This window comes from Emydura macquarii, unplaced genomic scaffold (genome assembly GCF_026122565.2).
Source record: "Emydura macquarii macquarii isolate MOO-44397 ecotype Brisbane River unplaced genomic scaffold, CSIRO-AGI_Emac_v2 contig_1253, whole genome shotgun sequence".
NCBI classification, from domain to species: Eukaryota; Metazoa; Chordata; order Testudines; family Chelidae; genus Emydura; species Emydura macquarii.
The window spans coordinates 75,002,070-75,028,941 of record NW_027131390.1 but is presented as its reverse complement, the minus strand read 5'-3'; the positions used below and the strand labels follow the sequence as shown (position 1 = coordinate 75,028,941).

At 36.9% G+C, this 26,872-nt stretch overlaps 1 protein-coding gene across 2 annotated transcripts in view; it reads left to right on the top strand.

Annotated features, from left to right (window-relative positions):
- The window catches only part of HAT1 (histone acetyltransferase 1), a 39,433-nt gene extending 16,406 nt beyond the window's left edge, over positions 1-23,027 (top strand). Inside the window, exons 5-11 of one of the 2 annotated variants that reach the window (XM_067549247.1) lie at positions 3,950-4,129; positions 4,360-4,481; positions 4,982-5,086; positions 5,444-5,550; positions 9,205-9,356; positions 10,689-10,805; positions 22,606-23,027. In XM_067549247.1, the coding sequence (XP_067405348.1) occupies positions 3,950-4,129; positions 4,360-4,481; positions 4,982-5,086; positions 5,444-5,550; positions 9,205-9,356; positions 10,689-10,805; positions 22,606-22,773 (951 nt within the window). In that variant the 3' untranslated portion in view covers positions 22,774-23,027. The remainder of the gene's footprint in view (positions 1-3,949; positions 4,130-4,359; positions 4,482-4,981; positions 5,087-5,443; positions 5,551-9,204; positions 9,357-10,688; positions 10,806-22,605) is intronic. The other variant, XM_067549249.1, reaches the window with a different exon arrangement.
- Positions 23,028-26,872: the final 3,845 nt, after the last annotated feature.

Below are 26,872 nucleotides of genomic sequence, written 5' to 3'. Positions count from 1 at the left end.
AGTACAGAAGTCTCCTTCTTCTGAAGTTAGGCAGCCATAACTGCTCATACTAGGTGTTGAAAACATCTCTGTCCCACCTGCCTGTAGTCATGATCCCGAACTAAAAGCATCACTCCACACAGTAATCATTATTCTCAAGCATGGTACAGAGACAGTGTCTTGGGGAGGAGGGGAAGAGTTAAAGCAAAAAACTGTCAATTGTAGGCCTTGCTTTCTACACAGAGATGAATCAATCCCATACTCTACCACCTTGCAGTTGCCTTTCCAAAAGCTCTAGCAGACTTCTTTGTTGTTGAACAAGGGGTGAGAATTGAATGTTCAGGCCTGAGAATTTGCGAATTTGACTTTCTCTCCCATAATTCTTCTGAGCCCCTCAAACACCTTTCAGAATCTCCCTGAAACAACTTCATTAGGGAGTTATAACAGGAGCCATGGGATTAGTACCCAGAAGGCTTTGCAACTGCAGCAGTATAGTACTGTTCAAAGCATGAACATGAAGAAAAATTTAAAGCAGAACAGCATAGCTAATATACACATGCTGCACCATTGGTTCAGTTGCCAAAATTTCAGTTCACGGGAGTAGACACAGCCATACTCTCCTATACCAAAGAATAATATATATTGGATTGGGAATTGGATCGAGGTCTCCTGAATGGCAGCACATGGAAGCCTCCATGATGGCCCTCCTGCACCATGTAGGAAAATATTTCTTGTGGGAATTGCAGTAACTCCCTTACTATTTTTTTTAAAAGGCTTGAACTTTATTTCCCCTCTATTAAATTATCTTGATCTTCATGAAGAAAGCCTACTAAAAGCTTAGTCATAAGTAAGGGCAGGAAGAAAATTAAAATTTACAGAAAATTCTGGGACTTTTTCAGTTTTTCTAGACATTTTTTCAAATGATTTTTTTTTTTTTTTTTAAACATTATAATACATTCTGGTGGTTGCATACATTTATCGGCATTAGAAGTCTAGAGGGAATGTCAAATGGAAGGATTTGGGTCCCCTGCCCTGTCAGGGAGCTGTCCACTACTCTGAAATTGAAGGAAGCAAAGGTCAATCTCTGACAAGGGGGAAATGATGATTGAAGTTCTTGAATATGGATGCTGTCATAAATAAATACAAAAATTAGTAAAATATATATGCAGACTTGTGCTTGAACTAAAATCCCAGATGTGATTACTACTGAACTTTCAGGCAGTTCATATTCAAATGTAGCAAAATAAAATAGTTGAAAATCAGGACTTTTATGCATTTCCACCACCCAAATTGAGGATTCTGGATTTTCCCTGTAAGAGGTAACCTCATGAACTCCTAAGCAGTGGGAGGAATACAATTTTTTGTAAAGAATTACCTATCTGTCTTCTGCAAACAAAATAAAACTTTTGTAGCCATGACTGTAAATCTTATTTGTTATGCTGTAGCTTTTCAGTAACTCTTTTTTCCCTATGGTAGTAGCTAATGAGGGCTCCCATAGGAAGTACTGATCATATTCAAGCAGCTTGGTGTGTCATCTTAGTATCAGTAGGGGAAAGAGTTTTGCAGTGTCCTCACCACCACTCCTAGCCTAGCCACATGAGAAAGTTTGCTGCTGATATTCTGTGGAGTATGGGGGAAGGAACTCAGACATACACGTTGAGCAAAATGAATCAACAAAACTAATGGATCATACTGAACATAATCTCTCCTATTTCTAGATTTTCTATATATACAGTGAGGAGTATTGTAAGCATTCATTGAATGAATGATTACATTTCCATTTTGTGGTCTTTAATACATTTTGTGCAACTTTTTCCAGAAATACAAAATAAATTTTATTGTAAATACTGATTTACAGTTTTCTGCAATTTTGTCAGCTTGTGCAAGTATAAATACTTTAATATAGTTTATAGTTCACAAAGCATGACACTACCATTTTATGGCTAGATAAATAGGTTGAGAAAAATGTTAACACTATTAATGTTAATACACACATGCACTCTGTTGTATTGTTCTTTTGTTAGTAACTACATTGCATTGATCTTAAAAAAAAATGCCTAATTTTTGTTTTGCCTGATCCATTATTCAATTAAATTAATGGTTCCAGAGAAAAAATATTTATCAAATACTGCTTTATAGAGAACAGAAAAGGTTCTAGTAAATGCACCACCTTTGTCCTGAGAATGAAATGGATGCAAAGACTGATGTATGTATTTAAAATAGGCTCTTAGGCAAAGTATTGTAGAGCTATATCTTAACTGGTTAATAGCTCTTTTTATAGATATAAAGCAAGTTAAATATAAATGTTGGTAGTACCAAACCATTGAAAATAAAACTTGTTTGTGCTGAACTCCATGCGTGGTTTTCTGTCCTAAAAATCTAACTGAATGATGATAAAGTGCTATTCATTTGCAGGTGCATTACTTCTACTTAGGGAACTATGGTTGAAAGGACAGGAATTAGTAGCATGTTGTATTAGCCTTTTGTAGTGTATTTTGTCCTAAGCATCTTAATTTCCCTGTTTTGAATGCTAAGTAGCAAGGGTCTTGGTTTAGAACTAATACCCATCATGCATGTAAACGGTGTGAAAGAGCTGCTTAGTAAGTTAACACAGTGTTCTTGTGTCAGTCCTTGTGGAAATAGATACAATACAAACATTACAGCTGAACTCACGGCAAACTCCATTAAGTAAAAACCTGGGTTCATTGTCCAGAGGAAAGTTTGAATAGAACGTAAGCTCATTTTGTTGAATGTAATGTCAGGCTTTTAGGGGTTGTATTGAGGGGTTAGGTTTTTGTTAAGTTGAGACCAATTCATTAAGTTTTATTGCCTGGTGAGAAGCAGTAATACGTTATTGTAAAACTTCATCAAATATTCATGGTTAAAGAGAAGTAGTAAATGTATTCAATCAAGTGGTCTTTTTGGAGTTTGAAAAGGATTATGAAGTCTGCTCAGCTGATAGTCTCTAACATTGACTGTGGTTATTTAACAAGGGTAATTTTAATCTCTGAATTTAAATTTGCTCTCAAGACTCGTGTCTTTCTCCTTCCCCCATCTTGAGGTTACAAATCCAAGTTGTTGAAAATTGTCCTGTTACATTTCTGTATTATATCATTTTGTCTCAAATTTAATTTTCAAAAAATATTTTGGCTAGGAAGTAAGCTCTCCTCTTTTGTGTGTGTGTGTGTGTGTGCGTGTGTGTATAATGTTTATTGTCGTTGGCCCTTTGGGGGGAGGGATGTGTGCGTGTGTGTGTGTGCGCTGCCACTCCCTCTGACTAGGACTGCCATTTAGTTTCTCAGTTACTCACCTAGCCTCTTGCTGGTTGCCATTGCTTGGTTTCATGGAAGAGCACACCACAGTCAGTGCAGTTTCAAAGATTTGCCAGCTGAAGAGAGTCTTAAGGAACAGTAGAGCCAACATCTTACTTTGAGAAGCAATTGCATCACATGCTGGCAAATGGGAAAGCAGGAATTCCTATGTGTCTCGCAGTTCACAGCCTCCTTTTATCCCCCATCTTCACTGGTGTTCATAAACTTAGTATCTTCTCCCTTAATGGAGTAGACGTTCGAAATTGGCCTATCAAAAAAATCCCTTACAAGTTAACAGCTTTGAGGACTATCCCTCCAACACTTCCAGTCTTTCCCCATTTTATATCATTATCCTCTAGGCATACAGTATAACTGCCGTCAGTCAGTGACTGGACTAGACTGTATTTGGAGCCCTTTCATGCTGCTGCTTCATCAGCCAGGAGGATCACTGTTAAGCAATGAGAGACATTATCCTCCTTCACCCTGATACTGAACACTCCTCCTGAAATTACAGAGCAGCCTCAGCAACTTTTCTTTTTGTATCGGGGTACTTTTTACAAGAATTTGCTTTTCCCAATAGAATTATGCTTTCATAATATTGTGTGTGGAATGTTAGCTTTTGATTTTTTTGGTCTCTTTCTCACTCTCTTATTTTCTAGGCAGATGATGTGGAAAGCAAAATTAGAAAAATCATCCCTCCTGGATTTTGCACAAGCACAGATGACTTTGTCTCTTTGTTGGAAAAGGAGGTTAATTTTAAGCCCTTTGGAACATTACTTCACACATATTCAGTTCATAATGAAGAAGCAGGAGAAGACATAATATATCAGATATATCAGGTATGAAAAAAAGTCAGCTTGGTTTTGTAGTGATCTATTTTTAGCAATCTGTGGTAACTGCAATGTATAAACATCATTATTTTACCATATCTTTTTTTCAGTGTGTCTAATTTAACCAGAGTATTCTGCTTATAAATATTTTCCCACAGGAGTATTCAGTAGTGTTCTGTGGGCTTTCTCTTTTACCTCAGTGATGAGTTTCACCTGACTTCTCCTGGCTTTTTCCCTAGGCTGACATGACATGTCCAGGCTTTCGAGAATATCATGAAAGGCTTCAGACCTTCTTGATGTGGTTTATTGAAACTGCTAGCTTTATTGACGTGGATGATGAAAGATGGAACTACTTTCTAGTGTAAGTACAGTTCTAAAGCAACAGTGGAACTTATTACCTCCACAAAGCCTGCATTTTAATTGTGGCTGGCCAATTATTGGGACAGTATAATGATATTTTTCCCAGGAAAGAAAAACCATTGTTTATCAGGCTTGAGTTTTTCTCCATTATGCTTTAGGAGACCTTGAGAATAGAGCTGAATTAAATGCTGTTGTCCGTTAGAGCCCTGAATGTAGGCTTAAACAGTAAAATGAGCTTTGCCTGTGTTTTCTTTTACTTGCCACCTATTCATCTTTATAATAGGCAAGTGCACTAAAGTGCTGTAAAGAGGCCTGATTTATCCAAGTTGCTGCACACCAATTAAGTGAATTGTACATTCAGAACATAGCAGGTGTACCCATTGGGCCCTCACAGAGTAGCTTGATGACACTGAAAATTCAGTTGGAGAATGGAAAAGAAAATGGACACTGCATGGGAGCGCAACTGTAATTGACCTGCTTGGCTTTCTGTTTTATCTGCAGATTTGAGAAGTATAATAAGGATGGAGCTACTCTCTTTGCGACCGTAGGCTACATGACAGTCTATAATTACTATGTGTACCCAGACAAAACCCGGCCACGTGTAAGGTAATTGGCAGCATAACACGTGCCTTCCCTTTTATTTCAGAAGAGGGAACTGCTGAAGTTCCCAATACTTGTTTATAATGGTGTTGATTTGTTTAAAAAAACCCCAACCTATTATTAGCTGGCTATGCACTGATTTATTTCATTGTTGCCCTCTGGAGCAGGGTGGAATCTCAAACCAGTTTTGAATATCTTAGCAATTTTTAAAAAGCTGTTGCATACCCAAAAATCACCATAAATGAACTTTAATCCTTAAATAAAATGTTGATCATAACACAGCATATTAAAATGTTTAAATTGTGCTCTTTCCTAATTAAGTCCATTTTTAATTTTAAAAAAATCATTCCTTTCTGTCTCTAGTCAGATGCTGATATTGCCTCCATTCCAAGGAGAAGGCCATGGTGCTCATCTTTTTGAAACAGTTCATAGATACTATATGTCTTCTCCAACGGTGCTTGATATAACAGGTATGCGAATACTCATTTTATTAGAGACTTGAATTGAATTAGGCTGCAGGCTAACAGGCAGCAAATGCTCCAAATTTTGTCTAACTTTTGCATTCATCTGTCAGAATTAAATGGTCTTTTGAAGATTAGCTTCAGTTTACTTCAGGATTAATAGTACCCCATTTTACAGAAGAATTGCATATAATGTAACTCTTTAAATCCTGTATTTACAGAGAACAGCACACCAGGAAAATCCAATCCCTGGAATGAAAGGATTACCAGTTAATTAGCTATTTTTTGTGAGCTACACAGCTGAGTTTGTCAAGAGATTGAGCTTTCTTAAACTCCTTGATGAGCTTGTTCCTTTTAAACAAAACAGCAAATCAAAAAATAATACTGATGGTAAAATATTCATGTTAATGTGAAGGCCAGAGTCTTTCAGCCACTGAAAACCTCTACAGCAGTCTGGTGTGCCAGGAGCATGGGTAGTAGACTGGTTGAAGATCTAGATGAAGTCAGAGGTGACCTGTGCATGAATACCTGAAAAATATTAAGGGATTGGAGGGTGGGGAAGAAAGGAAAAAAAATAAATATAAAGAGATGAGGTATGTGCTGTTTTATAACATGGAAAGGAATGGCATATGAAACCACAGGAGAGGTACGGTACCTGTAGCCCACATATTAGTCCATAGTATGATAAACAACCGTGAGAACAATGACAAGTAGAATAACACTCCCCTCTAGGTGCTAACTCTGTACAAATAATATCTAATTGTGATATTTTTTTAAAAATTATTCAAAGGAAAACATTAAGTACAATAAGACGTTTGCTTTCTTCTATATAGTGCCTTAGGATTATCAACTAATACATATAAGATATCTGGTCTCTGAACTTCAATACAGTTCACTGAAACATCATAAACTCTTTTGCTGTTATGTAACATGGAATATTTTACATTGTAAAATGTATATCTAATTTCCCATTAATGTAAAATGCTGTAGTTTCTAGTTATAAAAGAAAACCTTTCATATGATCCAGTAAATCTGCTTATGGCAAGGCAAATGAAACAGTTGACAAGATATATTCAATGTAGCATTACATAAGAGAGGGAAGGAACCAGGATATAATATGCAGGAGACCAGTCTGTCCCTCAGTGCACAGTGTGTTATGTGTTTTTTTACCCAGTAAAACTGTTCCAAACCAGATTTTAAATTGCTCTGTGGAATAATCTGCTAGGAAGCATGCTGTTTTCTACACAGAGTTTAAAGGATATACATAGAGAAATTCATCTTTTCCTTTGTTTCTCATTGCTTCTGCTAGGGAAAGCTGGGCTGGACAAGAATAAGATGGGTAGGAAATTATGACAGTTAGATAGCATCTAAAGTTATAAGGTGGGTAAGTAAGGGTCCTCAATCTCATGAGAAGTATAAAATAATGGGGTTTTATAAAATTGTTGCTTGGCTGGACTGAGTTGGAAGTAGTTAACTTGTCTTCAGTTTGCATGTATATTTTATGGATACTTGGCATATTTTGTGAATTTAGCTTCAATCACAAGAGCCTGGTTCTAAGTTGCAATTTTGACCCCCGTAAGTGAAACTTACTTCAGCAGTGCTCGTTTACAGAAGAACTGCCCACCTCTTTTTTCCTTGCTCTATTTCACCAGTTCCACATTTACTCTCCTTTTAAAAATCAATCCCCAGTTTTTCCTTTTCATCACAAATTAATCCTAATGCATATCCTCATGCCTTCCTTGCAGGATAGGTTCATAATGCTCACCATACAAGTGTAGACCATCAGTCCACCAAGTTGATATACTTTCACTGGTAATGATCAGAAGCCTTCTGCCTTTCTGCATCAAGAAAATAACTAGCCAATTATGCAGTACTGTATATGTGATGGAAAAAATCTGTCTTGACCCCATTTATGTGATCAGTTCATGCCCTGAAGCAAGACACTTAATTATCCTTAAATTACAAATGTTAATGGTCAGACATTTATCAGCTGTATTAAAAATCCAATTATGTGAATCTGGCTGCCTGTAGCATTGAATTCCACAGGTTAGAGATCAAAAGCGCTCACATGCTTTGGGGAGTCCAGTGTTCCTTTCAGATAAACTTTTTGTCAGAGACCTGTCTATGAAGGTTTAGTAAGGGAGTAAAAGCTGCCTGCAATGGTTTTGTAAACGTTTCCTGCTGAGTAGTGCATAGGTGGGAAGAAATCTGCACAAATGAATTCATGCTGGTTTGCATTGTAGCTCATTCATGTCTTTTTAAGTTTCCTTCCCACCTCCTACTCCTAGTGGCTCTCCAGAGCTGTAATTTGAATAGTTAACTCCTTTTGCTTACAGAGAAGCATGTAGACTATCATGATAGACTATCAGATTCCAAATCAAATATCACTAATAGTGAGTCATTTTTAAAATTAGAATCTCACAGCAGGTTTTTCCTTTTGCTATCCTTCATTGAAATGGAGTAAGTGTATCTGTCTATATCATTATAGATGCCTGAATATCCTATCGTATCCTATTCTTCATATAGAGAAAACAAAGCCAATGCTGTTATGATTGTTTGTTATGATTAGGTAGATTAATAAATATCTAAAAAGTTGAGATAGCTTTTTGTATATTTTTGATAATGTTAGTGAGAGATTTCTTAGTGTGTTTAATTTTTGGAAAAGCATATCCAGAGCAAGGAAAGGGGCTTAAAAATAAATAGAAATAAAAAAGTTTTCTTGTAGGTCACTGGTACATACAGGGCCACAATGGTAATAAAGTAGTTAACATCTAATGATGGTTTGATCTGTGCAAAAAGTGTTTGTGGCCTAACTATCTTCTCAACTCAAGTGGTAAGCCCTTCAGTACAGGGCTGAGGTATGCAGGCAGGATAGTGTGTGGAGAAGCTAACAGTGCTGCTGTCTCATTCTTACCCACCACGCTTCTTTTTTCAGGTTGGTCAGTCAGGCATGCTTCTTCAAACACTAAATTAATTTTAAATAGCTAGACATATTCAGATGCTGTCATAACATTAGAAGAGATTATTTTTCCATAGCTGACATTTTATAATTGGTATATTTTGGAGGTTATTTTCACTCTGTGTTATCCAGTTCTTACAATTTGTACTATAAGAACCAACTTTAAATCACAAAAAAATTGTCATACTCCTGGCATTAGGAGACAGATTCAACTGAGTTTTAAGCAAGGAAGAACTGAGATTAATATTTGGTCCTAATCCACCTTTTAGTCCCTACATATTACAACACATTTGATAAGGAAAATCACCCATTTAACTCATACAATACAGGTGCTGTGGGATAGAAGGAGGATTAGATATAAAATTAGTCTTAAATTCTCAGTTTCTTTTTCTGAGATTATGCTGGACTATAGCTGAATGGGGAAGGATGTTGTATACTTAATCTTTTAGATACATTTTTAAAACAAAATTTCTGGCCTGCTGCTTTTTTAAACTTGTCTTATTTAGGTATGTTTATATTATGGCAGTACCCAAAATATGGGTGAATAATAAAGTACAGTTATGTATACTTTTGTTTCTGTGTTTTAAGGATGTTGTCTGTCCTTACTTTTAGTAGGTTTCCCAAAGTATCAGATAATTAGATCTTGTGAAGAAAGAATAGATTACAGAATGTTTAGTTACTGTATGGTTCTATATTCTTTGCAGCTGAAGATCCATCTGAAAACTATGTGAAACTCAGGGATTTTGTACTAGTGAAGCTCTGCCAAGATCTGCCTTGCTTTTCCTCAGAGAAACTAATGCAAGGATTCAGTCAAGAAATGGTGACAGAGGCTCAACAAAAACTGAAAATAAATAAGGTATTTTAAAATCTGTACAGGCATACTCAGGCCTAATTTAATCAAATCCCATGCTTAGTGTTGAAAAAATTTCACAAGCATAGCTACTCTGCTCTTAAAGTTTCTAACATGCACCTCTTGATTTACATGCAGTATATTTTTAGAGTGCATTTGGAAATAAAACATTTCCTAGCTTACTTTTGGCTTTAGAAAAACATTTTTCTTTCCTACAGTGCTTTGGTACAGTAGCCTTAGTATTATTTTGGCATAGGACTTGATTAGGAGAAACCGTGTGTTTATACAAATAAAACATGTTTTAATTGAATATATAATAGAACAGCAAAATGTAGCAAAAACTACTAAAAGGCAGATCCTAACCTGCAGCAGGACTGAGGTAAACTCCTTCTGGAGCGTTCAAAGTTCGCAGGACTGGAGTTGCAGAGTTGCTTAGGAGCTCAGCTTCTTCCCTTAACTTTTTCTGGATATTCTGACTTATTTGAACCTCTGATTCTTATGAAAGCTTTGAATATATTGAGACCTAAGTAAAAAAATAAAATAGATACCTATATTTTACATATGAAAACTACATAGTGGTTTAAGGGAAGAGCAGATGTGCAGAGCTCTTGCATGTCTATGGGACATTGTATTTGAATGGATAAATATTTAATAAATATTTAAATGTCAATTTACCTAAACAGGTAGAAGTAATAAGCATATCAAAGGCTTCATCTCTATTTAAAGACATACAATAAAGGCATAATATACGTTTTTTTTTTAAATTCTGGAAATAAAATATTTGCAATCAAGTTACATATTTTTTATATTGTAGATTTGTGAGACTTAGCGAGTGTGTAGACAATTTTGTTAAATTATTCATTCTAAGTAAAGGCATTTCTTAAGTTAATAAGTCTAGTATTAAATGATCAGATGAAACCCATTAACATAACCAGAAATTCGCTCTATTATTCTAAATAATGCTTCATTGTTTTTGTCAGTCTCTAGAAATAATGAGCATTCTCCTCTAGAACCATGTTCCCAAAAGCTATAATATAGATGCAACAGAAATGTAATGGCAACAGGTTGCATGGAAGAATTGTTTTAGAAGGAATGTTGATAGATGACTGAGTGGGTTGCCAAACTAGTTAGAAAAGACCAAAGAAATAAGGAAGTGATGCAGGGAGGGAAATCAAGTCTTTGTCAATGCCCTTTGAATGTCTCATGATACTTGTAACATGTTGAGCAAAATAATTGAACATGTAGCATTTCCACATCTTTTAATTTCTTAAATCATTCAGCAATAACCTTGCAAATTATAATATCATTATTCATACTGTTCTTTTTTTCTTTGATTAGCAACACACAAGACGGGTTTATGAAATTCTCCGATTGCGTGCAACAGACATGGGTGATTCAGAACAGTCCAGAGGCTATAGGTTGGACATCAAAAAGAGATTGATTGGCCCATATAAGGTGTATATGACTTAAGTACCTTTTAACACTTACTCCAGGACTAATTAAACATGTTTTTTGCTTTCATTTCTATAAATACAGCTGATGCCAATTACATTTATTGCCAGTTATGTGGCATGAAAATGATCTATACACAAATACAGAGCATTTTTGTACTGCCTAGTGGTATCTTTTTACACTGCCATGCTAAAGATCCTGTATTTGATTCCTGGCCCCTTATTTTCAAGGACAGGAGGCAGTTGTTATTATTGGTATTCCAATAGTCAGCTAGAGGTCCCATCCAAGTTTGGGGCCCCATTGTGCATAAATGCACTTAGGAAGAGAGAGTCCTTTCCTTTAATATAGCTTACAATTTAAATAAACAAGACAATGGGCAGAAGAGAGGAAGTATTTTTATCCCCCTTTTGTACCCTTAGAATTAATGGTTGAGAATGTTCACAATACATATTTGAGACCTCTAGCAAATACTCCCACCAAAACATTCCTGATAATTTCTCAGGTAAAAAACCAAACTGGTGTGTTTGTGAGGATGAGTTTAGCAGAATCATGAAGTTGGCTGGGACCCGCATTTTTCCCCTATACATATGCTTTTGAGGAAATAACTATAAAAGTTGTCAAAATTTCTTGCAGACATTTGCTTTCTTAGCATGAGGGAATATTGCAAAAACTAGGAGAAGTGTAGGTTTTTGATTATGAGACCCAAAAATGTCCAAATCACCTTAGTCATGATTTCCCTATAATATACTTTAAAGTATAAGATTAAAAGTATCTTATGCATTTGTTTAGAATTAGAAAACATAACGTAATGAAATACCAGCACCAATTTCCAGAATGATTATGTTCCCACCAGGGATAGAGAAGTTTAAAAAGGTTTATCAATGTATATTAAAAGTTTTCTTTAAAAGAAAATGTCACTTTTAAATTTCAGAATCTTCTCATCTTAATTAATAGCTGGTAGCTGCCTTTTTTAGGGCAGAAAATGAAGGGGATTGAGTCTTATTCCACTTCCATACTCTGTACTGTACTAGCTACACCCTGTCTTCCCAGGGCTTACATTCCATTTCACAGCCGGCTGCTGCTCTTCTGCCATGTAGGCTGAAAACATCTCTCCTGGTTGAACTTGAATTTTAGCTGACTTCATGCCTTGATTTGATAAACACCTTCCTTTCTGATCCCGCACTATATCTCCACTACGGATTCCCCTCTCTCCCCTGGGTTGGATGGAGGTGGCTCACCTAAGCCTAGAGGTAAAGTTGTCAATGAAATTAAATTTCAAGCAGCAGGAGAGAAAAGGAAAGAGAGAGGAAGCAGATGAGATGTGTGAAGTATAGCCTACTGGAAAGGCAATTGTATGGCTAGAATAGTAGATGAACGTGAGGCAGATAAGACAACCCATTTTACTTTATACTCTAAAGTCTGAGAGATCCACAAAGTTGAAATTTCCACAGGTATTTCTTACCTAACATTTTGTTTTATTGCATTATTTGAATAATACGTTTCTTTGAGTGATTGCACATATCCGTTCCACTGTGAGTGTGTGCACGCCACAGACATAGTTGTTAGAGATTTTTTTCCCTCCGCATTACCCCTCGAGGCAGCATGAGCACCCTCTGGAGTCTTGTGCCTCTGCACACAGGTATTAAGGACAGCACTGCTCCCCACCTCCAGTTCCTTCCTACCATCACTGACAGTTGTTGGAGCTTCGATCCTTGTATTTGCAAGTCTTCCCCCTTTTAGTTTATATAGTACCTGCATTATTCATTTTTAGTCTAATGTAGTGTGTTTGTACATAGTTAGATATCTGAGTAAATTCAGAGTAGTTTTTTCTAGAGTTGGGTCACTGGTTCCCGTTTGTGCACCAGGCTCGGTACCGGACTTCATTCTCCTGCTCCAAGTCCTGTCACACATGTAAAAGTCTGTGCCAATGAGCGACTGCCATCCCAGCTGCCTGAAGGGAGTGGGAGAGGCCCATTCGAGTGACAAATGTCACATTTGTAGAGGTTTCAAGCCCTGATCAAAAAAGGACAGGGCTGCCAGACTCAAGTACCTTCTTATGGAGTTTGTTCTTTGCCCGCCATTGGAACAGGTACCTAGAATGTCTGAATTGGGTAGGAGTGCTCCTCCTGATCTTAGAGTCTGGAGACAGATCCTCATCATCACTACCTAAGAAGAGACCACGTAAATCTCCCAAAGACTTAGTATCAAGGCCTTCAAAATCTACAGCGAAGGCACCGAGTGGAGGCAAGGATTCACATATGTGCCAAAGAATAGGCACCACCAGATACATTCTGTAAGCCAGGAAGCATTGCTGACTCCATTGAGACCTGAATTGTTGGCACACATTTCAGTACCACAGTCAGGATCCCTTTCTGGTGCCATCTATCCCTGAGGCTTTTGAGGCAGCTTGAAAGTCATTGAATCTGTTGGTGCTGACTTTCCCCATTGTTTAGGACTCCTGCCTGGTACCAGGATTGGAAATGCACACTCCTATGGTCCCAGCTTCAGCCCCAGACCATCATTCGGTACTGGTGACTGCTACAGTTGCTGCACCTCTCTGTAGAGTTGGATCTAGGGAGAAGCCAGCAACGATTTCACTGGTACTCCCATCTCCAGACTCAGAGCCAGCCTTCCAGGTACTGACTGGGTCAGCTCCCCCATGGTCAGAGGAAGCCGACTGCTCATGAAACACCAATGTTGGGTCATACATTTCTCAACCTGACCATGCCCAGAAGCCCCAGTGGGGTGCCTGCCCACTGTGGTACCGACTACAGTCTTAACACATGAAGGTCTGATGGCCTACGCATAGCTGTGTCCTGCCTCCATACCAATGTTCCTTTTGGACCCCTTGGGGCTTTCTTCCACATTGTGCCTCTTCGCTCCCTTTCCCCCCTTGTATCAGCTAGATGCCAGGAGCATCTGCAGCATGGTCACCCATCTTCCCTCCCCCAGGCAAGGGGAAAACCACATTCAGGACTCTTCTGTGGAGGAGCTGAAGGAGGGACCTCCTCAACAACCTTTAGCCTCTTCTTCCTCATCGCCTGATGAAGTAGAATCTACTTCTTCCCCTCCTGATTATTTCAGAGCTCATCAAGACTTGAAGAGGGTGGCTGCACAAGAGGTGCAGGAAAGGTCACACAGGCTTATGGACCTCTTTGCCTCTGTGGGACCTTTTAGGGGTAGCTCTCCTTGTTAATGAAGCTATTCTGGAACCTGCCCAGATTTTATGGCAGACCCCATCTTCCCTGCATCCCACTACTAAAATGGTAGAGAGAAGATATTATGTCCCTTCACAGGGATTTGAGCACTTCTATAATCAACATCCTCCAGACTCCCTGGTAGTCCCTGCTGCTAATGAAAAAGAGAGACCGGGACACCGGGCCTCAACTCTGAAAGGAAAAGAAGCAAAAAAAACCAAGCTGGACATGTTTGGCAGGAAGCTTTATTCCATGGGAGGTTTACAGCTTAGGATCGTAAACCAATAGGATTTGTTGAGTCAATACAATTTAGCCTGCTGGATAATATTTTGAGGTTTAAAAACAAGCTTCCAGATGAGGCAAAGCAGGAGTTCATTGCTATCGTGGAGAAGGGCAAATTAGTTGTCAAAGCAGCATTGCACGTGAGCCTAGATGCAGCAGACTCTCTGGCTTGAGACATGCCTTCCACCTTCACTACATCTTGGCTGCAGTTGTCACATCTTCCCCCACAAACTATTCAAGACCTCCCATTTTTATATTTTAGAAATATAAAAGTGCACAATGATGTGGTAATTATATCTTCTAATTCAGTTTTTTTAATGTTTGAATCTCAGTACTACTAAAAAACTGTTCATTGTTTTCAGGCTAAAGAAATTATAGATGCACAATTCAGGAAATACAAAAATGATGCTGTGTGTATCTATATATCTATATATATATATATATATATATATATATATATATATATATATCCCAATTTTACAGAAAGGGAAACTGAGAAAGTCAGTGTCCAAGGCCACACAGTGAGTCATTGGAAGAGCCAGGATTAGACCTCCCAACCCTGTGTTCATTCTGCCAGATCATACACTCTTTCTGTACTGTATTAACATAAGTTTTGTTTTAAGTTAGTTTTCACATTCTTGAAATATGACTTACCCATTTTTCACTGATTAGTAGTTGAAGTTTAGCTGCATATCTTAGTCATAAGTGTAGTTTGAAATGACAAACACATTACTTCTGTGGTGGTATAAATAAATGCCATCCATGCTGTTTCCAAAAGTCACTTCTCATAACAATTGCAATTAAACTAACTCACTTGTACTTAACTCCTTTTCCAGATTATATAGCCCATTGTTAAACAGCTTTTCATATTGTCAGACATTTTCTCATCTTTACATCATTATACAACTTACACTCTTCATACCTTTCTCGTATTGGTGTTAAGGTCTGATATTTATAAAGCACTGAGATTTTCAGTTGAACAGGGCTGTATAAAAACAGAATATTACAAACTACCCCCAACTCTCAATCTCTCTCATAATAGCCATATTCCATCATACAGCTCTTTCTTAGATTAATGAAATGAGTGCAGAAAATCAAAACCAAAAATTCTGTAACATTTTCGCTCCTTTAGAATTGTCCATGTTAACAAAGAGACCAAAAATACTGAAGTTTAAGATACTACATCTGTTCTTAGTGGTCCACGAGTTGAAGGGACTGCTGAAGTTGAGAATGTTATGATGAGTATAAGTGCTATAATTACAGATTTTTCTTTTTTTTTTTCTTAACAATTCTTTTTAAAAACAAAAGATTTAGTATGAAAATGAATGGAAGAATCTAATTGTTTGAACTTAAAAGGCTGTGGATTACTTATGAAGTCGTGTAGGGCAATCAAAAAGGGGAAGAAAACTTTCTTCGTAAGAGATTGTATAGAGTGGGCTGATGACTCAGCTATAACTTTTTTTAAAGTGTTCTATTTAGGACAGTGGTTCTCAACTTATTTACCATTGTGGGCCGCATCCAATACTACCTTTATGGCCCTGAGGATGTCACATGGGCTGCAGTTGTGTGCTGATAGGGCCACGGGTTGAGAACCACTGATTTAAGATATTAAAAGAGCATGGAAGTAGAGTGTCAGCAAAATAAAGAGGATTTATTGTGTGACTATTGAAGCTTGCTATGTAAAAATAGTACCTTCTCAGCTGAGTGGGGAATATTCAAAGTAAGATCTGCTTACTTTGAGCAAAATAATAATTTTTATTTAACTCTTATTCGCCTTGCAGAGCCAACACATAGCATACAATAGTGAGCTGGAATTCTGTTCCTTTCTGCACATCAATGGAATTGTTCCCAGTCTATCAACTGCTAGGAGGTACAGCCCACAACTACTGTTATGGTGGCAGCTGTATAAAAGTTTCTTGAAGCCCAGCATGTATAGACATGGAGTGTATTAGTACATTGCATGTATAGCTTCATTGTGGATGCCCACTCTCTCTGCTTCAGGCTCATTAGTAGGCCTCTTCTATGGTAGGCATTTTCCCTTTATCTCTTCAGTTTTTCTTCCATCATACTTGGTGACAATAGGATTCATCAATCAATGCTATTTTTATGAGACCAATAAGAAAATAACTTCTGCTGTTGTCTCCCATTTCAACAGAAATAGTTTGTTCCTCAGATGGTTTACTTATCCCAACTACTTGCTCCAAGTGGGAGAACCCACTCTTGAAACTGACATATCAGGATCTCCAAAGCAACAAGTTTTCAGAAGCTGGTGTGCCCACCTAGGCTCCCCAATGTGCTGGGTGAAGTGTTCCCTGGAAAATGGTCATTGGAGCATCAATTGACTGGAATTTGTGTTCATTTGGTATGTGTTGAAGGAATTTACTCTTTCCCTGGAATCCATAAATCCTTACAGATTGTGCAACAGATGTCGCCAGATGTGGAGGCACTTTGGAGTTCCTCTTTGTATAGAGGCGATCAGGATTATGTCTTGGATTGAAAGTCCATCATAGGAAGCAGACAGTTATGTTCAGGGATGTCTTAACAAATGTTAAGGAACTGAGTTTAAACCAACATGATTAACACTCCTACTTTTATTCACCTCTGGGGTCCCCAAGATGGAACTTACTCTACAAAAATGAGGTTCTTGTTTCTGCTCCCAGCACTCACAGAAATGTGCTTGGAAGATGGACACCTTTTCCTTCAAGTGGGCAGTTCGGTGCCTTCATCCCATCCACCATTATTAGCCAGAGTTGCCATGAAAACTGAGCTGACTTGGGTCACCTTGTCAAGGAGAGATCTCTTAAAGCTGTCTAGTAACCAGAGTTCTCCTGACTTAGGCCTGATCAGGCACCCAAATCAGAGTGCTTGTCATTAAGCCTGGAGACTAAGGGTGGTATTTTCCAAAGCCCTCTGTATTGGCCTAACTGTTCTCATTGAAGTCCATGCAAATTTTAGGCTAGTACTCTGCACTTTAGATTAGAATATCTCACTCCAAGAAGCTGAACCTTCTGGACTCTTACCTACTCAAGGGATCTGGGAGAATTATCTTGAAATCTGGATGAGACTCTAAAACTAAGATTTACCACTGACTCCTTCTCCACTTGTAGCCTAGTGTGCCCCCTTTGGCATTAACCCTAAAAATATTATTTAAAAAAGGCCTTTGTCAAGGTCTTGCAGGGTCATGGCTGTTCCCATTCCTCCCCCACCCTCAAGGGTGCTGGGTTTACAAAGGCTTATGTTCCTCTATCCATGTTACCCTTTGGAACTTCACTGTCACCTTCTCGATGTTAAGAAACCTAAAAAGTACTATCTGGACAGAACAAAAATCTTTCAGATAGAATTGCCTTTTCATTTTTTATGGAGATCATGAAAAGCGTCAAAGCAACAAGACCAGTATAGCATGATGAGTTTGTTCTACTATTGTTTGAGTCTCACAATCAGCAGGAAAACTTTCACTTTGAGAGCACAGCTTCAGAAACAGCAACTTAGAAGATTTTCATGGCTCTGATCTGGTGGTTTTTGCTGCTTTTACTAAGCATTACGAAACTGATATCCTAACCTTGTTGGATGCTGCTTTATGTTACTGGGTCCTGTAAGATTGCCCTTTTCTTATTCCTTTATTGTTTTCCTTATTGTTTAATTTCCAATTGGGCCTGCTGAATTGATGATGATATAAGAATGGAACAATTTTTTTCATTATAAATGGGTCATCTATCCAGTCCACCAATCCTTTATTCTCTCCCTGATGATGTTATTGTTATTGATTGTTGCTGGGCACTTATTGTTAGATGTGGATATGTTTTGCTTAAAGTTTTGAGGCATCTGCTGGGAGTGTGTTGAGGTACCTTTTGCCTGCATAGGCTGGAAATTGGTGTCTATAATCTTCTAGAGAATTGCTTTTGTAACAACAACTATCGGCTGGATTACGTATATACTGGTAGGAGACTACCAACTTGTAGGTAAAGAACAAAAACGTTGCATTACACAAATTAAGTTGCCATCTAAATTGTGCCTCCACTTATACCTGTGTAACGACAATGAACATAGTGGAATTGCACAGATGTAACCAGTCAGAATTTGAAGATAATTGGTTTCACAGGTATAAGTGAGGGCAGAATTTGGCAGATTGACACTTAGCGGACTCTTACAGGTGACAATGAGAAAGAAAGACTTTAACTTCACTGTAATAACCCAGGTTTGACAGCTTATAAAGAAATAAAAAACATGAGTAAATTTTATCTTAACATAACTGCAACTAACATGGAACCTCGTGATGCCACTTTTACAAAGTCATTATTTAAAATTACAACTACACTTTAAACACTTCCTGCTGTTCTGAAAAACTAATTCTGTTTTAAGAATGAGTAATATTAGGCTTAAATTCAATAGGGAGACACTGTTCTAAATAAATAACTAAAAGAAATTGGATATATAGATGTGGGGGAGATTGAATTGTTTTGACAGCAACTTCATTGAGACTGCAAAGAATAGTGTTAAGAGCAAGACTTTGAGAAAACATTAACGTATATACTGGTGAATGGAAATGAGCAATGGTTTTCCCTCCTTCCTTTCTTGGGGGGAAAAAAAAGACAAAATTATTTGAAAGTATAGCTGCTCTGGAAGTTTTCAGCTAAACGTTCTTCATCAGAAAATGCCAATTTGTCAAAATCTAAACTGTTTGCAGGCAAAAGATGGTTTCAATGAATTTCCCATTTCAATTATTTTTGGAGATTTCAAAAATGTTGAAACCTTATTCTGGCACTTTTGAAACATTTTTCTATTCAAAATGACTTTTTGTTTAGAAATTTGTTACCATGTAGTAAAATGTAAAGCTCTAAATCAAAACAAAACATTTCAAAATTATGAAAATGAAACCTTTCAGCTGTTCTAATCTGAATTTTTTTTCCTGATTTTTGGTTCACAGAAATTTTCAAGATTCTGACTTTTCATCCTGATTTGGGATGGGAAAAGTATTTTGAAATATTGAAAATTCTCATAAGATGGGAGCCCAAATCTACTTGAAAGGCTCTGTGATCCAAAATATTGTTAGCTTTCTCTCCTTTCTGGGAAATGAATGTAAAAGCAGTATGTGGTAACTTTGAGATTGGCTTTGGGATGAAAATTGCTTAAGAATTTCTCTTCTCTGTTTTACCAAAGACGGTATAATTACATAGACATCACAAAGAGTGATTCATTGCTAATGTACTAGGCATGTAGGATGATGATTGTAGTGCTGGTGATGCATGAGTGCCTTCTTTTCAACTAGATACTATTGTTGTAGAAGTACCAGTGGTGGTGCTGTGAGGTGGAGAGACAAAGCAGTGGTCCTGTCTGAAGCAGAAATGAGATGTGCATATGCACACAAATGGGAAGATAAAGACACTGAGCACATCTCTTTAAAGCAACGCAATTCTGAATGAATTGCTTTCAACAAAACATGTTTTTCTCACATGAAACATTTTTATATAGCACAGCTATCTCTTCTGACTTCTCAGCCCTTAAAGAGCTGTTGTCTACTAATGTAAAAAAATTGGCTTATGAAGACTGACCAAACTTGAACTGCAGACATGAATATTTAAATAGCTGACTTTTCAACATTTTCACTTCTGGTAACCTTTAGATTTTTAACTATGCCCATTTGATTAGAAGAAAATCACTGATTGATATACTTGCATTTAGAACTTAAGAAAAGGCAAGAACAGCAATAAGTGGGGTTTTTTTCTTGGTATTTTTATATTAGACATAAGGACACCAAGCTGTAGAATCCTGGTATGTGCACTCATTAATATTCTAACAGTGTACTGCAGTAGCTAGTTCCTTTATGAAAAATGTGTAAGAACACTGCTATGACCCCAGTAGTGGGCCATTAGATACTGTAGAAAGGCAAGGAATACTGGTTCAATCCTTTTTAGCCCCACAAAATAGGAGGAGCAAAGGGGTGTGCAAAAATCTTAGATTAATTGACAATGGATTCAGAAAAAGCTGCAGGAAAAAATGTATAAGGGGGAATAAGTGAAAATCAGAATTCTCTGGTGACACTGCAGTGGGAAAGTCAAACTGTTGCAGGAACTCTCACCGTGACACACACTGACTATTTATCTCTTTATTTGTCAGTGCATCTGAGCAAGTACATCTTAAAAATAAACCAGAAAAGCATCTTGAAGAGTATTTTGCGGGGAGAGGCCAGAGCAAGAAATGTGTGGCACTAGCAAACTGTTCCATTAGCAAATAAAATTATTCCCATCCCACAGGTGAAAGTATTGGTAGCAGTTCAGAGGAAATATAAGGAACAAAAAACTGAATAATGGTGCTATTCCACTGCAAAAAATAAATGACAAATGGCACAAGTACTAGAATGTTAACATCCCACATACTGAACACTGTCTCCCTCAATATGGATAAGATCCCAAGACTTGCTACACTGCACACTCATTCAGAAAGGGTGTCTTTGACACAACATGCTGCTACTTTATAAATCAGTTGAAACTAGTATTATGTTTGAGTTCAGCTGACCAAAATGGTGTTGTGGGCTTCCACCACTTTCTTTGGGAAACTGTTTCAGACCTCTAATTTTTCCTGATATTCAGCCTACAGTTTCCATTGCTCATTTTCATTCCAGGCTATTTACTTTTTCAGTCAGCCTAAAGAATGCCTTCTCTTTAATATTTGTCTATTAAGTTGGGGAAAGTACAAGAAAGGAGATGTGTATAAAACAGCAAGTGATCTAGAGTTAGCCAGCTGAGTGCTTCTTTTCCTATAATACAAGAACAAGAGGCGACTCGAGAAAAAAGAATTACCTTTTAATTTAAACAATAATTAACCTGTGGAAATAGACTGCCTCTTGGTAGCGCTGAGACATTAGCTTACTAATATTCATAAAAGGAATAGAGAGACATTCCTAGGAATATCATCAGCAGTTTAAAAACCAAAAGGACATTCAATCTGTGGGTACACTTCCATGGTTTAGGGCACAAGCTGACTATCAACTAGGGGCAGAAATTCTGTTTTGTCTGCATTTATGCTATAATAATGCAAAATTAGGTCCATTTTGTGGGGGGTTTGCCACTTGCTCTGAAGCACACCACTTTGGCCACAGGATACTGGATTACATGACACCTCCTCTCTTCCTCTATAGCAATTCCTTTATTTCCCTGACTTTCCTAACTGGAAGTGGACATCAGCATTGAGGAAGTACTTAGTCCCATATTATCTTTAATCAATATTTTAAATTCCAAGTAGGTTTGGAGGAGAAGGAGGTTGGTAGTAGGGTAGGTATGATGTGCTGATGGGTAAGAGTTGGGTGGTGGAGGAGCTTACCCAATTAGTAAGGAAACATTTTGGGGGGCCATTCCTGTCTGTTATATTGTGCAACAAGTGACCCATTATGTGTTTCCATTAATCATTCTCCTCTGTTAGTGTTTGCATGCGTGGGTCTGCTGTTCCCAAATACTGTTGATCATTCATTCGCATGTGATTTTTTTTGCATCATGTATAACTAGTAAGCTTTCCTTGCTTATTCTTGGATTGTTTTCTAAATAGTGAAGGAAGGGTGGTTAAAGTTAGTTATTGGTGATTATGTGGGAAATATAACCGTCTGGCAGCATAGCAACAGCAATGGTCTCAAGTTGCAGTGGGGGAGGTCTAGTATGGATATTAGGAAAAAGTTTTTCACTAGGAGGATGGTGAAGCACTGGAATGGCTTACTTAGGGAGGTGGTGGAATCTCCATCCTTAGAGGTCTTTAAGACCTGGCTTGACAAAGCCCTGGTTGGGATGATTCGGTTGGGATTGGACTAGATGACCTCCTGAGGTCCCTTCCAACCCTAATATTCTATGAACAGTACATAGGCCTGGTTAACACTGGTAGATGGTAATATATAAAATATTATCAATTCAGACAGCTACCAAAATTAAGGTCAGTATAACATGGGTTTTGTTAAAAACCAAACCAACAACACACAAAAAGCCACACAACCACACCTGTATAAAGAACAAATGAGTAGTACCATTTCCAATCTCTTAGCTTCAGGAAAAAATACAGAAATCTGAGTATCACTTTCTTTTAATTTACTATTGACCTTATTGTTTAGGCTTTCAAGGGGAAAAGTTTTATATCAGGAGAATTTACCCAACCTCCCACTGCTCTTGTTTAAAAGTAGGGACATTTCTGAAAGAAATGTGTACTAATAAAAGGAATATATTTAATCAATAAACACTTTTATGGTAAATTTTTGAGACTATACTGCTGTTCACTTAATTTTAAAAATACTAATAACTGCCAATAAAGGTGATGAGGTGTTTAAACCTGTTTATTTAATTGCTTAGAAAAAGCAAAGAGAACTTGCCAAGATGAGAAGATGTCTGAGACCAGAGGAGTTGACGAACCAGTTGAATCAGATAGATCTGAACATGCAGCATGAACAGTTAGAAGAGAGCTTCCAGCAACTTGTTTCAGATTACCGAAGAGTCCTAGAACGACTTGCTCAAGCATGAGAATTCTACCTTTCTGTACAGGAAACTTGCAGATTTCTATACATTGTGTTGTGAATCACATCCATAATCGTTACTTAATTGCAAGATCTCATGTGACGTTTTAATCACATTTAAGATGACTTTTCTTTTGTTCTTTTCTGTGCATTTTGAATATTTTCTATTTTTGTGTTGTAGGTTTAAAGATGGTTGTACTTAGGTTTTGGGGCACTTATTGCTGAAATAAACAAGAATGTAGATTCTAAGATGCACTAATACTGCAAGTGTTTGGGTCTTCTGTACAGTTTTGTTCAGATGCTTACTGAGGCTTGAGATGAAGCAGATTGGACTACCGTAGCCTGGAGTATTGAGATTGTTAGTGACTTTTTTAATAGTTCAGTTGTTCATGAGGTAAGTTTTTTTTTTAAATAAAACCAAATTATTTCAAAAGTTTGAGTTAACTGCTAGAAAATCTTTACAAAATTCTATTTCACTCTCCTGCCCTCTGCTGTTCATGACATGCCTCATCCATACACAGCTATATGGCCCTCATCGGAGCTGAGCACATCCTAATTAAACAATATAAAAAACCCCTCCTCTCCTGCCTATAGGAATAAAAGTTTTAGTATGTTTGTGTTGAAGGACGACTGATAGTGTGTAAGAAAAGCGCTGTTGATGGAATGCTAAGTTGACTTTACATTTGGTTCCAAACACTGAGATCCATGGTATTCTCTCTCTAGGTAATTCCTGTTGAAACCATTGATAAACAGTAACATATTATGTGTTATGTAATAGTTCCAAAACTCTTCACGGTTAAGCTATTGGCTTATTTTAGTGTGCTTAGCCTCTGGAGGCATAGCTTCTCATTTTAGCGTGCTTATGTTAATTATCATATTCCACATTCTATTGTGATGGTATTTATTTGAAGTCCCATAACCAACTCCTATAACTCAGCTTTCAGAAACTTGCCATTAACTCCTTAGCTCTAACAGTTGGACTTTTTGGTGAAGTTGCCAGAACAAAAACTTGCAAATTAAATTAATGCTAGGGTTGACAAGAATTGATGTACCAGATCATCCTTCACTTTGCTTTATGACTTGCCACTCCTTCAGATCCATGAGTCCCACACCACTTACTATGATTATGTACTTCACTTACAAACCACTTGTGGTGCTGTAATATTCAAAGTACACAGAAGCAACTACAACTATCCACACAGCTCATGTTAATGAAATAAATGTAAGTCTGATAGGGTAAATCATCCTTTCTTGCATAACTGTTCCCTCTCAAAATCCTGTCTGTAGTAGTCAGTCAGGTCCCTGTGTCAATCTTAATAGTCCTTCTCTCAGTAATGTACGTGATGGTATAGTTAAAATTGAAATTGTTTGTTCTACTGACAGAGAGGCTCTAGGGACTTGCTCTAACAATTTATTCCATAGATTTCAGCATGGACTGGTTGAAATCAAAGTGATTTAAATTACAGATTTTAATCATGATTTAAATAATGAATTTTAGTCACGTTTTGCATTTGTAGTGTTTAGTTATTTTCTTAAAGATTGATTTTCATTAGTTGGTAACCATTAAAACGTTATTTGCAACTATGTACAGCCTTTACACTTAAAATGGTGCTCCTTTTTGCTAACCAGGATACACTTTACACACATTTATTTAAGCATTCATGTAGCTAAACTTAAATTATTCAGTCTTAATTTTTACATTTTTTAATGTTAGAAAGTGATGAATGATACATTTCTTATTTACTAGATTAATTTTTTACTTGTGATTTGTGTCAAGTTCTGTTTGGATGGAAATTCAAATTCAATTAAAAATACCCAAAAACAGCAGTTTAATTTTTTTATTAAGTAAAATGACCTTAAATGTGCAGAATACATAAGAAAAGTTTATACAAAAAGTTTGATAACATTTTGCATTTAACAATGATTTTTCTAAACAAAGGAAGTATTCTCTGTAGGTAGTACTTAGTGAATTGAACTGATCGTTTCCAGTCACCGTGTCCTTCAAGATTTTAGAACTAGTGAGTCTCATCCACTCACACCTAGTTTTTATTCACAGATTGAAAGAAGAAAACAAGTTTTCCTGCTTTTTCAACTCTGCTAGTTTCTTAAGTTCGAATGAACTTGTTTGTATTTGTACTGAACTAGTTGAATCAACAAAAGTGCAGAAAATATTCTCTCTGTACCTGCAGAAGAGGCTTCTGCTGTCAAATGTTGGTTTAGCACTTCAACCAAGTCTGGTTCTAGGTGTTATAGCCATTGACTTCCACTAGCTCAGTGCTTTGGCTTTTCTTAAAACTTCAGTGGCAAACATGTTCTGCATCATGTTATTTTTTGTATTTAATTTAAATTATTTTAATATAATTTTAGGCCTTAACATAAACTGTCAATTTCAAATTTAATTTTAAATAAGTTTATTTGTAAGAACAAAAACCCTGTATTTAATTTAAATTTTAAAAATCCAATTTAAATTAAAAATGTATATTTATTTTTAAAAACAATTGATTTTTCATCCATCCTCATAGATTTGCATTGATAGGATTAACTTTTCATACTTACATATCTTGGATTTTTTAAATGCTGAGAGAGAAAGGAAAAGTTTACACTCAAGCTTAGATACTAGCAACAACAACAACAAAAGTTGAACTGGGACATTTCTTCTCCCACTCCTTACCAGAGTTAAACGTTAACAATTACTGACACTCCAATGACAAGCATACTATAGAAAACTAGAAGGATTCTGAATGCAAAGCAAATTTCTATTTAAGTAAATTTAATCAAATTTTCCAGGATAAACCAAACCAAGATGCTGCTGTTTTTCCACTGAATTATTAAATATTAATGGGAACTTTTCATTATATATGGAATAAGCATTAACAGATTTCTTAAGTTATTTTTATCTTTCTAAAAATTCTCCATGTATTTCTTATCCATTTTGGCTACAACCAAATTGCTTAGTCACTTTATTGGAAGACCAAGTGAATTTTTAAACCTCTTCTTGAACCAGTATTTAAAGGAGAGTTTGCTGCACTTGAAATACTGTGGTTGAACTTCAGTTTATACAGCATTGGTCAAGAAACTAAAGTTGTGTATGATGGTTTGTTGTAGAAGCATCAGAGTGCTGTTTTCTGCTCTCTGATGTATTTCATCACTTACTAAAAACATCTTATGCAAATAGCAGTGCAAGCCAATTGCTATCAGTAAAGAAACCTATGAATCTGAGCAAGTACGACAAAGCAAAGGAGTAAAATAAAATGAAAAAAGAGTGGAACACTTGAAAGTGAAAAGTTGCCAAACTCCCTCCCGTCTCAAAATAAAAAAGTTACAGTAACAGCAAGTCAGTTTAAAATGTAGTTCTGCTCAGACCAGCAGCTATCTTTTAAAAAAATATTGAGTAAGGGGCTTTTTTTTTTCAGCTCCTTGTATTAATTCTGAGTCCCATCTACTTGCTCATTTACAGTAAATGTTTTTACTACTTTTTATGCCTGCTAGCAACAGAGAGAACACCAGATATAGGGGAGTGAGGTGGATTTTATTTTGGCTCACGCATCTTCAAAATTATTAATGTAGTTCCAAGTGCTGGGTCAAATTCTGTTCTGTTACATCTGTCCCAAACCACTGCCATTGGTGGTATTGTAGAGGTTTTCCAGAACAGAATTTGGGTTGCACACTCCTATTCCAGTAGTGATGGGTGAGAATGCAGCTTGATTCCAAGTTATTTGTGGCCACCTAAAAAAACAATTTTTACTTGAAATGGAGCAGATATGTTCAAAACAATACAAATATGGAATAGTCATTGCAAATGTTTGTACAACTTTTTGGAAAGCCACCAGATTATAATTTTCAGATTAAATGGGTAGTTTTATGGCAAATGCATTTTTTAAATTTTAAAAACCCAATTCCTTTGCTTACCTGAGCAGTGCTAAATTTAGAGTTCCAAGTTTCCCCTGCAACAGTGGAGGACATCAAAAGTGCCTAAAATGGAGCAGGAAATAAGTGCTTCTTAAAGACAAAATAGTCCTTAAGCACAAGAACTTCAAAGGATCAGGAGGAGAGAGAGAAGAGCACCTCCCAAAATCATTACTATAATTTCATTCTACTGCTAGTGC